The sequence below is a fragment of the Larus michahellis genome, chromosome 9 (assembly GCF_964199755.1).
Source record: "Larus michahellis chromosome 9, bLarMic1.1, whole genome shotgun sequence".
NCBI lineage: Eukaryota > Metazoa > Chordata > Aves > Charadriiformes > Laridae > Larus > Larus michahellis.
The window spans coordinates 41,011,260-41,023,914 of NC_133904.1; the positions used below are offsets into that span (position 1 = coordinate 41,011,260).

The following is a 12,655-nucleotide window of genomic DNA, read 5'->3' on the forward strand; positions in this document are numbered from 1 at the left end:
CCGGAAGTGATGGTAATGTCTCTGGCTTGGTCTGTTCTATGCCAGCAGGTAGCTTGGGTGATGTCTTAAAAACATACCCATTCACTCATAATATGTCCGTTCTAGAATGTTTCAGATTCAAGAGAGATCAATGGGTTGCCTTTGACATTTTGAACTTGAATGATTTCTGGATTCTTAACTGGAATAGTACATTACCCACAGTGTTAGTAAATTACAGGATGGGGGTTTTGTGTCTACATTTTGAGTATTCATAAACATGTGTGTATAAAATACAATTTTTGTGCATTATTCTTTAATTAAAAGATCTTACTGTACCTCATTAGGTGGAGCAGCTAGAAATTGAAGCATGTCTTCCTGGAACTCCAGAAAAGAAGGGAAATTCAACAGAATTACTTGAGAGTGACCAGCGTAAAAGTGATTGGGAAGGTAATGAAGACTTATGTGTTGCTACTTTGGGTGCTTGAACTCTTCTACGTAAGGCTGACAGGACCTATTTGAATTGTAAGTCCTTTCAAACTAGGCACCTTTTGGTTTTATATCATAAAACTAATCCTGACTCCTAAAGTGTTATGACAGAAAAAATCATGTACTCCAGTCAACGCAGCGGTGCTGAAATGGTGAACTTTGAGGGCAGCATTAAAAAATACATGAGGTGAAAGTGCCGTGTTCAGAAGTACCTGTGCTACACAGTTGGCTACATCTCATTGACTGGGGATCCGAGTTCCTTGAAACTCATAAAAACCTTAACCTCAGCATTATATCTGTTATGTGTGTAAGGTGATTTTAATTGGTTTGTGATTACTAGATCTTCCTTTGCCACCTCCCCCCTTATTGTTTGAATAATTGCTCATTGCCAGTGGTAACACAATTTTAAAAACAAATTAAATTTCTCCAAAAGAGCACTGAAGACTTTTCTCTTTAGCACTGCATTACAGATGCACTGGCTGATGGTAATGCTATAGTGTGGTGGGAACGTTGGCACTTTGTTGTCAGGGCAGACTCAGGACTTGATGCTGTCACACATCAGAGTTATTATGCGTGCAGACACATCTAAGATATCCAGATGATCAGCAGTCCTGATAGAGCTGCAGAAGTCAGAGCTACCTGATGCTGAGATGTTCTGCTTGAATACAGAAAATCCTCCAGATAATTCTAGACAGCCTTTCTAGGCACACACATGAAGAAATGTCTAGTGAAATCTGGCTTATAACTAGGGGTATGCAAGAAAAGAACTAAACAGCAACTGATTTGATACACCTTAAGCAGACAAACACTTTCAGCCTTTCCTGGGATTAGGTATGTTCAAACTAAAACTTTATTGGTCTCCTCACTTGGACAGCCCATTTCTACATACGCTTTTAACAGCCTTGTAGTGCCCAGGCATAGGGAGCTCATGCTAAATGACTGCGCTATCTGGAATGAATTACTGATACTGATGGTGCTTGAATTGTAACCTTTAAGTGCACGCTTTTCTCCTCTGTTTAATATAGGATTATCAGCCCAGGTAGGACATTGTGCAAAGGGAGCCGGTTCTAACGAGACACAAGGTGTAAAAAGTCCCACTGATGCTGCCCATGACTCTTGTGATTCCACAGTTTTGCCAGAAGACTCTTGTGCGAGCATCAAAGACCAGGAAAAGGAGGATCCACTGTTTATTGGCAAAGTAGAAGCCTGCTTGGGTACTGTTGAGAATCATTCTAACCAAGCTGTCTCAGATACTGCATCAAACACTTCACAGGTTGCGGCAGCCGATTCACACTCTTCTTCTGACATCAAGACAGTGGCTGTTTTGAAGCCTGAAAACAGTTCAGGAAGAAATGACAAAGAAACTTGTGAAATAATGGAATTTCAGCCATCCAAAGGCAATGCGGAAAAAAAAATAGACACTGCTGCATCTATCTCAGAAGCAGGTTGCATGCTACCTCCCAGCAAACTGGAAGTATGTTTTAAAGCAGAAACTATTTCTGTTTCAAAGGGTAACCAAGGCAGTCAACAGGCCAACCCGTCATACATTTCTGAAAAACTTTCCATCGGATGTCTTGCCTCTTCAAGTTTGGCTGGCTTAAAGAGTAATACCTCTTCTGATGATGACAGTAAGGAGTACCACGTAAGCAGTACAGCTTCTCACAGAAAAACAGCAGAAGACAGTCAATCTTCAGATGAAAATGTAAAAAGTCCACTGAAGACTGCTTCTGCTAAACCAGTCAGATTTACCATTGCACCAGCATGGCAAAGATCTCTTTCAGGAGGTTCAAATTCAAAGGAAGATTCCTATACCAGAAGTTCCCCAACGTCCCCTGTAAGACCAGAGTTGTTTGAAGGAGTGACAAAAGAACACACACGTTTTGATGCAGTCATCCAGGAATCAGCAAAAAACAACTCAGATAGATTTGATCGAGATTATAAGGACAGTGATTTGCATTTGAATTCTTCTATGGAGCAGGCTGACCATGAAGCACAAAATGTTGAAAACCCGTTTGGGGTCAGACTAAGGAGAACATCTTTACTAAAATACCAGAATGAAAGTCATGCTGAGTATCCAAAGCTGATCCCCTCAGCTGTTCCCACTGCTGCTTCTGCTTCAGTTAAGGTGGATCAGAAATCAGTGGGCACCAGGAAGCCACCTCCAGGCCTTCCTGTCAGCACAAAATCATTTGTTAAAAAAACAGATCTCCTAGATGACAAAAGTCCTCCCAAGACAAGATCAGAAGAAGTGGCAAAGAAGCAAAATGTTCCTAAACTTTCAGGTATTTATGCTATATTTTTATCCAAACATTGTAGAGAACAGTGGTCATGTAGAAAACCTTAGCAGAGCGCAAACAAAAGATAAAAATCCTCTTGACACGGACTAAATTCAGCTTTGAGTTCGTCAGTGCCATAATTTAATTGGCTTGATGATTTGGCCAGTCAAGAGAATTCTTGGCTTATCTTAATGAGGGGTGTGTTCCAGCAAGAATAACAACAGATTAATAGCTTAGGGGCCTCTGACACATTTCTGGTACGACCTACTTGTGCATATAGTTGCAGTTTTAACACAGCTTTTTAACACTTGCTGTTTTGTAGTTAATTTTCCAGACTGCAGCAGCTCAAACCTTCACTAGGAGATGCATTCGGTGTGATTATTTTTTTCCTACAGTCACTTCATTTAAAATATTTAAAAAGCAAAAAGGCAGCCTGTATTTTACTGCCTACATGAAAAAAGAATGGTTATCATACTCATTTAATCTGCAATGTAAGGATGTTGTTTCAAAGGCAAAATCCGGTTCACAATGATCTCAGTGGGAGTTCTGCCATTGACTTAAACGGAAGCACAGTCAGGTCAAAAACTTCAGAATAAACAGAAAAACAGTTATTGCCAAGAAAAAATCATCAGGGAAGGTAATTTTATCTCCGCACTGTTCAAAGGGTACTACAGATGCTGAAGGATTTAAAACACAAAACACTAGCTTCAGACTGACTTGACCTAAATCCCTTCTCTACTTCAAAAATGCTTCTTTTGTAGAAAAAATCTCCTCTCCACAGTTGGAAACTGCTTCCTCTGAACCAGCTTGGGTCTCCATGGCAAAACTGAAACAAAAGGGTTTCCAGGATCACCCTCTTGCCAAAGAACATAAGGCTGAAGACAAAGCTTTGACCAAAGCGGATCAAGAGGAGGTAGAGTACCAAGTAATGTTGCATGGGTGTGAATCCTGCACCAGATTGACTGGGTACTTTTGCAAACTGTTCAGTGTCATCTTCATGGGAGGCACGTTGTGAGCACTACTCAAAGAGAGATTTTCAGGACTGGCCTCTAAAATGTATTGAGACAGACAACTGATGAAAGTGAGCAAATGCATGTGTGACTATGCTGTCACAGTGATTAGTTTCAGAGCTGTATTCTGTTATATATTCCTTTGCACTACTCAAACTTGAACCTTTTCAGAGCTTGCCTGTTGCCAGAATGTATTTGTGTAGCCCAAGAGCTGCTTTGAGTTGCCCTAGCTTCCTCACTGTTAGTGACTTACAGGCCGCATTTACTGCTCTGCTCTGGAGACTGCATACTGAAAGTTTGGGGGTTCCGCTGACTCTTGCACAAGTTTCTTGTGCAGCTTGGCAGGTTCTTCAATTCCCCGTCTGTAAGAGAGAGAGAGGATAACTTGCCTGCATGTGAAGTAACCCTGTATTTGTAGCAGCTGTCTTGCTTCTTGCCTTCGCCTTCCCTCCCACAGGATGTCCCCATCCAACCTTGTCTGGCTTTTGCTGCATTTCCACAGTCAGGTTTAGAGATGTTGCCAGGGTGAGCTTTATGAGTGCCAGTGGCTATCAGGTTTCTTAGGTGCATTCTTTTCTTCTCTCCTCCTTTTGTAGCAAGGGATCTGTGCCAGTGAGAACATACTGAAGAAGAATATGCCGTCCAGCTTGAGCTCTCAGGACAAGAAAACGCAAATGAAGACCAGTGTGTCTGCTGCAACAGGTATTCTCTTTCTTTACATCTTTACATAGCTGCTACAGTTTACACCCATAAGTGGTGTGGGTGGCAGGTAATGGGGGGAGATAGCTACCTTTTTGATAATAAGCACACTTTATATAAGGCCTGTTCAGACTATAGTTTGCGTATAAGTCAATGTATTAGCTTGCTCACTCAGCAGAGAAAGCAAGTGGGAAACTTTTATCTCCACTGCCAGTTCATGGAATGGATTGTAAACAGTATGGTGATTTATTAGTGGCAAAGGTCAGTACTAAAGAATACCAGTTGAAGTTGGAGAGTGTCCAGAAGAGAGCAGCAAAAAACCTCTTCTAGACCTCCAGTCAGACAGGAAATACTGATGGGAGTGGAGTTGTTTAGTCTAGAGAAGACAACTTAATTTGCTGCAGAGGACGAGACTAGTCTTTATGCTTTGTATTAAAATGCACCAGGGGAGGTTTAGCTTAGACGTTAAGAAATAGTGTCTAACAATAAGAGTGCTGAAGTGCAGAATAGCATAGGCTGCTTACAGAGTGTGTGCAGATTCCATTGCTGGATGTGTTTAATAGATAAATATGTATCAAAAATAATTTAAAGTAGAGTCAGTTCCACCCTCAGGTGAACACAGAGGCTCGATGGCCCCTCTCCTGCCCTGTTAGCTGTGATTCTCTATAAGAAAGATGCTGAGGAAGAGTGTGACTCAGTCATCGTGACTCACATACCTCTTCCAGGGCTACTGCTGGGCTGCAGCTTATCCCTCCCTGCTTACGCAGTGTGATGCCAAACCTCAGAGACATGCTCCAGCTAGATATAGATAAGCCAGTTCTTCAGCTGTAAAAGCATATTGTGCTAGCTGAAATCTTTCAGATACGGCCTAAAAAAGATAAGAAATGCCCCACCGCGTCAGAGCAGTGGCATTTCTGTTCCAGGTTCCTGTTGCTGATGCTGTCAGTAAGAGATGCTGTCTAGAGAGAGCACATGCACCTGGCCACTTTCCCCTTAAAATCCACCAGCATCCAGAATTGTTATATTAGAGATATTAGGGGGTACCTCTGTGCCTGCTCCCTGTAGTAGTTGTTTATAGACCTGTTACCCATTTTTGAATCCGCAGGTGCTACAAAATAAGCTTTCTCCATTACTACAGGTAACTGACCAGCTGAGGCTGTGCACCAACAGAGAGGCTCTCATGTCATTTGCCAGCCTAACTGTGTGTGATTAAAATACTACAGTTTTTAAAAAGGATTTTGTTACAGGCCAGCTTCGTCTTATGGAGTGTTGTGCTGTTGAGAGCATGCAAAGGACTTCAGACTCATTTTTGCTTATTATAAACAAGGAAGTCTCCCAAAATGTGAAAATTCATTTCCAAGATCAAAATTTCATTAACACTTAAATTCCTACATCTCCTTAGGTACTTCTGAAAAATACGCTGTGTATGTAGAGCTGCAGCCTGTTTTTAATGGATAGGGTACTTCCTCCAGTATTCCTAAGTATAGGTTGCCTCCTGCAAGAACTACCAATGAGCCAGGATTTTTAAAAGACCAGAGACCTCCTGAGTGGAGATAGGGCACTTCTTTGGCTTTGCTCAGGAGTGTGACTAATGGAGCCAATGGACATTTTCCATTGATTTCAGTGCAAGTGAGATCAAGCTTCTTGTACTTAGCATTGCTTAAGTCCCCATGTAGCCTCTGTTCTTGTGCTGGAGCACAGCAGCCTCATCATGCCTGCCACATGCCATCCACAGACTAATCAAGTATGAGAAAAAGTTTGAATTTTCTCAGTTTGACTTACACATAGAAATTACGTATTTCCTGGGTTGAAATGGATGGAGAGAGCCCGATGTTGAAAGGCTTGTGAACCATGTCTTGAGAAATGAGAGCTGCGTCTGATCAGAGCTGCACTGTGTGAAGCCCCATTCCAGACTGACTGTTTGAAGACATTAATCTTGAAAATTTTCAAACAAGATCGATGGAGGAGGCCTTTTCTAAATAGTAACTCAAAGCTAACTCAAAGCCATACAAGGAGTGTTATCTGTATTCCTCCATCCTTTGTGAGGATGACAGGCTTGTTTTAGGCTGCATGAAGAGGAACATCTAGACCCACCAGAATCCCACCTGCTTGGCTTACAAGTTCAAGAACATAAAGCACTGGTTTGATCCCTATCTAGTATTTAATAATATTGTTGGAGCAATATTTGTGCCAGCAGCGAAGACTGAAAAATAATCTTTAAGACTTCTCAGTGTTGAAAAACAGATACCAGTTACATTTAACCCCACAGTAAGTCTGGGGTGATCCTTGCCCTGCAGATATTTTATTTCCATTTTCCTGCATACTCAGGAGTCTTATTCCTAGATTTGCTTGCACTCACAGAGCAGAACAAGCCTGTGGAACTCCTTGCTGTGCACTGTCACAGAAATTTAAGAGTTTGAAAAGATTAAGAAATGAGTTAGCCAAGAATATGAATTGTAAAAATACCTGGGGCTATAGTGTCCACATGCTTGAAGAATTTTGAAGACCTTCTTTATTTATCAGGGCCTAGACACTTGCTGTTGGGACTGAGGAGAAGATTCTTTTATGGGCAGATGATTCACTGACAGCTTAGTGTGAGTTTCTCCATTGCAATAGCTAGTCCTTGACATTGTTGTAGCTGGACCAGATAGTGCTAGCAATACCCAGTTTAACAATTCCTCTGACTTGTTTTTGAGTCACAGACATTCTGGCCTGTAAAACAATTGCTTTAGAGAGAAGGAAATATTATTGGCAGAAACTGAGTTTTTAACTCTGGCCTTCCGATGAGTGATGGATATCTTCTTGTTGGCAGGTAAAGTTGGACCTATTACTCAGGAAGCATCTGTGATTCCTGCTGTTGAAAAGGAAACAAGACACTCCTCTAACCTGCCAATGACACCGTGCAGCCCTGCTGAACCACCGTGGCTATCCCTGGCCAAGAAAAAAGCCAAAGCGTGGAGTGAAATGCCCCAGATTGTACAATAGCAAATGACATGAGCATCCTTCTTTGTATTGCCAATAGCTGCATTAACTCAATTTAATCACTTCTTTACTGTCACCTTTTTTTGAGAAATAAGAGCCTTATAACTTTTGATCAGATTGTTGTATGTAAATACGCAATGAAGAAATGCCATCGCAGTCTTAATTTGAAGTATTAGGAAGCTGAGCATTTCCTACTACCAAATACTAGGAAAACTTCATCAATTTTTTAAATCCTTACACATTTGACAGTGATGTTCTAAGAAGACATGCTTCAGGTTTTTGAAACATTTCCCTTGCAAAATGTGTTTTTAAAGTTTCCGCAGACTACAGTATTTTGTGCAATGTGGCTTTGGCCAAGAAATTAGTGTATGCTATAAAATAGATACAATGCTGGGCACTGACACATCATGACTCATGGGCATTGATGTCATCACACTTCCTCTAATGCTCTGGGATAGGCAGTCTGACTTTGCTGCTGATTGTTAATGGATCTATTTTGTGATAGCTATAGGATCTAAACAGCATTGCGAGTTGGAGTAATTCTAGATTTTGGATGGTTTGAAGTCACAACGCTGTGGGTCTTGTGCTTTGCTCGTTGATGCCTGCTGGAATGGCGCAGAGCCACACACCTTCTGTTCTCTCCCATGCCCTAGAAAACCACCACACTCTAGCATATACTCTGCTTTTGGTTACACCTTTGGAAATCTTGTGATAATTTGGGCATTCTACCAAAAAAGAAAAGTCCTTTAATTATGTCAAATAGTGATTTATTTTTTATGAGATTCCTCAACCAATTGTCTCTCTTAAAGAGTGTGTTGGGGATGACAACTGTTTGCTACCTGGAAGGTGGCATCTTGTTTTCAATAAATAATGCTCTACTATTCATGTTCATGTGTATGTGTATTTAGTCAGGTCTATTTAATATTAGTGATAAAAGGGGCATCTCAAATGTTTCCTCATTGCCTCATCAGTCTTTAACCAGTAACTCAACATCAGTCTGAAAATGTGCAGCTGGGAAAGGATTATTCTCTCAGGGCCTGGCCTTGCAGTCACTTAAATTGACAGAAGTTTTGCTATTCACTTTGAAGAAAGCAGGCATTTGAAAAAGCAGCTTTGTAAAATGATGCTTGTGGCTTAAGTGGCAGTGGCACTTACCAGTCCTTTTCACTCCTTGCAGCATCGCGCATTTCTGTAGTTCTTGTTTACAGTCAGTGCAAAATTTGATGATTGAGTTGGCTGATGGACACTTTTTAGCTGAAAAGCTGGTAGGTATTTTTAAGGAAAATATTATCTACTGATAGGATTAACCAAAAAATTTGATTTCGGGTCAGCTCAAGCAAGACTTTAATCTTCCAGTCTTGGCCCAAATTTAATATGTAATTTGAAAACAGTATTAATTGGGAGCTAGACTGTGATTTTATTTTTTTTATATAGGTGAAAACTTACCTAAGTAGGCTCACTGAAACTATAAATACTGGTTTTTTTGTACTAACACCAGAAGAGTAAGAGTTTCATGTTGGCTTGGTAATCCACGCCTATTTTACTACTTGTTTTTCTCTATTTTAGGAAGCATATCTTCTCTTACAAAGAACTGAAGCATTTGTATTTCTCTGAAACTTTTAAGTGTAATGTAAATGAACATACTCAGCTTTGATTCCTGAAGTTTTGTACAGCTGCCATCCCGTTACAGGTTTACTGACCCTGTGTAAAATACGTGCATTTCTATATTCAGCAAACTCTCTTCTCTTTTTGTTAGTGACGATTGTGATCCTTCACCCAAAGTACTGCAAATGATGCTATAATCTTTCTTTCCATGTGTTTGCTTTTGATCTTAATATTGTTTCTGTCTTTTGTGTTCTGTATGTATATATGTTTTTGTAATCCTTGTCTTGAAGGAACCCCTTTTGTATTCCATTCCCGTATTTGGTTTATGATTAAATGCTGTTGCCAGTGGTGATGATGATATAAATCCTGGGAAAAGAAGAGTGATAGATGGCCCTCATTTATTAAGGAAAAAATAAAAAGAGGTCTTTGGTCAATATAGACTCTATATATGGATATACTGCATAGATTTTGTTTTGAGATTATTTTGTATGGCCTAGGACTGATCAACACAGCTGGTCAGAGTAATGAACTTTTCTAAATCTAGCTATTTAAAAGTTTAAAACATCACCAGAGAGCTGATGGCTCTACTTTTCTGCCGGAGTTATTGCTTCTTCAGTACTGGGTTGGCTTGAAGGCCTGCGCTTGTGGGCACAGGAAGCTTTGTAAATACTCGTTTGAATGTGTTTCGGTATTGCTAGCCAGCTGCTGTAGGACATCTTTGGGTCATTTTAAAAAAGAAGAAAACCACATGAGAATCATGTGATGTTACATTTTAAATTTAGTTGCCTTCTGGATTTTTACAATCAATGTTTCCAAATTTCTCTCTGCAACCAAGAGAACAAAAAGCATCCAGAGAAGAAATCAAACCTGAGTCTTCTGTAATCACAAGAGTTTAGAAGATGGGTTTTTAAGAACGAACATTGAAATATCAGTGATTTATTGATGCATTTATAGAAGTTGATAGCTCTATTAGCATGGCTTTGATTTCCTGTCATCCTAGTGTAGTTTTTAGGTGTTTGATCAGTGCAAATAACTAATATAATAAGCTCATTTTGGGTGGTTATTTCTAGACACCATCACTGTCTTTGAAAATAAGCTGTCTTGAAGTGCAGAGATCATTGCAGGATATCATTGTAAGGTTTTATGGCTCAGTATCTTTATCGGAGGATCTAGAAAGCTGTCCCTTGAAATTCCCTGCACAGTGCAGGGACTGGGGTTTCATCTGGCTCTGGTGCTGCTGTGTGACAGCAGAGGGTGCTAGTGCCATCCCCGAGGAGCGCAGAAGGGTTCTCGGTGTTAGAGAAAGCAGATTTCGGTATGCATTTATATATGCGCTATTACAGTAAGGATACTGGAGGCTTTCTTCAATGCAGAGAGATGTATTTCTGTTTGTGATTTGATGGAGGTTTTGGAGCTATAAAGTACAGAAAAAAAGCTTTACCTTGTTGCTACAAGAAGGCCCTGAGAATTGGTGATGGCAAGGGGCAAAGGTAGGTTACGTGGTGAATTCAGTCTTGCAGTGGGGCCATGCGGGAAGATATGTAAATGTGTCCAAAAAGAGCATTGCGGTTTGTCATTTTAGCTCTGCTGCTTAGAACAGCTGCTGCCTGGCTAGAGGTTCATCTTCATCCCAGCCAGATGTAGAATCTGATGATTTTACAGAAGAGATTAGAGAGACAGACAGCAACTTGGTGTGCACCTAGCTGTGGATTATGGAGATTCCTTTTGCTGTAACAGTGAACTGTAAAGACTCGGGCTAAAAGAGAAACTGTTATGTTATCATCCAGCTGGGAATCTACTTGTAATTTAGTGGGTTTTTGGACAAGAGGGAATGAGTCAGTTTAAATGAGGGAAAATGACTCAAAAATTTCCAAAGCTACGCACTTATGCTGTAGCACAACTCTGACAACAATTTTATTACAAGAATCTTGTGTACACATCTCCTTAAATAGACCCAAAGAATAAACTCTAACATTCAGATATAAGTTAGGAGCCAATACTCATTTCAATTACCATACTTAGAAGGAAAGTCTTAGAATAGTGAGGAAATGCTAATCATACTGAAAATACTAAACACTAGCCCTTTTCATGTTAGGAAGTTTGGATAGAGAGCCCCCCCAAGTCGTGTTGTATTATGTCTTTTTAAGTGCTGTATTCTAAAATATTAAATGCAATTTGTTTTGAGGTATTATAGTAGAAGTTCTCAGCTTAGAAAAACTGTAATTCCTGAGTTTGTGCCACCTGCTCTGTTAAGTGCTTTTGAGATCAATACAGGAAAGATACTATCCTGTGAAGACACTTTGTCCTTTAGAACTGCTGCTGGAAGGTGATAGTCTGAAGGATGGTGGTAATGAGAGATGTGATTAGCAGCAAACATCTCTCTTTGTCTTTTCCTCTAGTGTGTGTTATGCTGCCTATGTTTTTGTTAGAGATTTATCCTGGTTATAAGATTTAACAAGCTTGTCTCATCAACTGTCACCAAAATGTTAGTAACAACGATGTGGAACCTCTCATATTTCTGGAATCTGAGCATCTGTTTAGGATTCTGACCTTGATTTCTTGCTTGCTGTAGTTGTTGCATTCTGTCTCTTCTATGTTGGCAGAAAGTATTGCGCTCAAAGTGTCAATATTTGTTACAGGATATTGTTGTTATGGTCTGGGTTAGTTCGTGGCACAGAGGTTGACTGAAACCGCTGTTTTTCATTGAAAGTATTTTTAAATGTCTTTTATGGAAGTAGGCAGGTGAAATAAACCGTAAATTCTGAACTTGGAACACAAAATGATGTGTGTGCCCAGAACAAAAACGTTGCTCAGTTATTTCCAGCCAGCTGGATGAAGGTGAATGACCACTGAAGAATGACAGTTCAAGTTGAGAAACAAAAGGCTGAGTGGGAAGCTACAATTCATATTACTCTTCCATAGTGGCACGTGTCTAAACCCAAGGAGAGGTATTGAAAGGGGCCTTTAAGTGTTGAAGCTCTTTATGTGTCTCTTCTCTCTGCACATGAGGAAGCAGAATTTCATATGTTCTTGTAAATGAATGGAAATACAGCAGAGATGCGCACTGCCATTTGATGCAGTCCATGCATCTCCACTTTATTTTGTCCAGGAGAGGTAGTGCTTTTTTACCAGATCTTACTCCTTATTCTGAACCACACTAAGGAGGTGAGCACCTTGACTGCAAATCAAAGCATGTTGTGACCTGCTGGTCATGTCCACAGCAGTGCAGCGCTTCAAATGGAAGTGCTGTATGATCCGCGTGTTAAAATGCAGCTTCTCAGAAGTGAGCTAAACCAAAGTTTAGCACCTTCCCCTGACTTGAGGGGCAGGTTATTGACTATGGAAAATGTGAGATGCTATTATTATTCTTGTTGTGCTAGGAGAGATTTAAGAATAAGCTATTTTAATAGCTGTTTAATTTTTAGAGGCAGTTAAAGGAAGAAAAATCTAGAGGCAGATTATCTAAACAGGATTATTAACTGTCTGTTCTTAGACTGATTTATAAACCGAGTTAGTCACTAAACAAGAAGCAGGTATGAAAATGGCTGAAGCGTGGGGTATTTCATTGATATAATTCTGTATGATGTAGAAAGGAAAAGGCAGCAAGAAGGGACTGAC

At 40.2% G+C, this 12,655-nt stretch overlaps 1 protein-coding gene across 7 annotated transcripts in view; it reads left to right on the top strand.

The window, feature by feature from the left end:
- KIAA1210 (KIAA1210 ortholog) overlaps window positions 1–12,655 on the top strand; it is a 120,294-nt gene that overhangs the window by 54,791 nt on the left and 52,848 nt on the right. For 4 of the 7 annotated variants that reach the window (XM_074600288.1, XM_074600287.1, XM_074600285.1 and 1 more), the window contains exons 8-12: window positions 324–426; window positions 1,491–2,747; window positions 3,503–3,654; window positions 4,348–4,453; window positions 7,263–10,527. In XM_074600288.1, the coding sequence (XP_074456389.1) occupies window positions 324–426; window positions 1,491–2,747; window positions 3,503–3,654; window positions 4,348–4,453; window positions 7,263–7,435 (1,791 nt within the window). In that variant the 3' untranslated portion in view covers window positions 7,436–10,527. The remainder of the gene's footprint in view (window positions 1–323; window positions 427–1,490; window positions 2,748–3,502; window positions 3,655–4,347; window positions 4,454–7,262; window positions 10,528–12,655) is intronic. The other 3 variants (XM_074600290.1, XM_074600292.1, XM_074600289.1) reach the window with 2 other exon arrangements.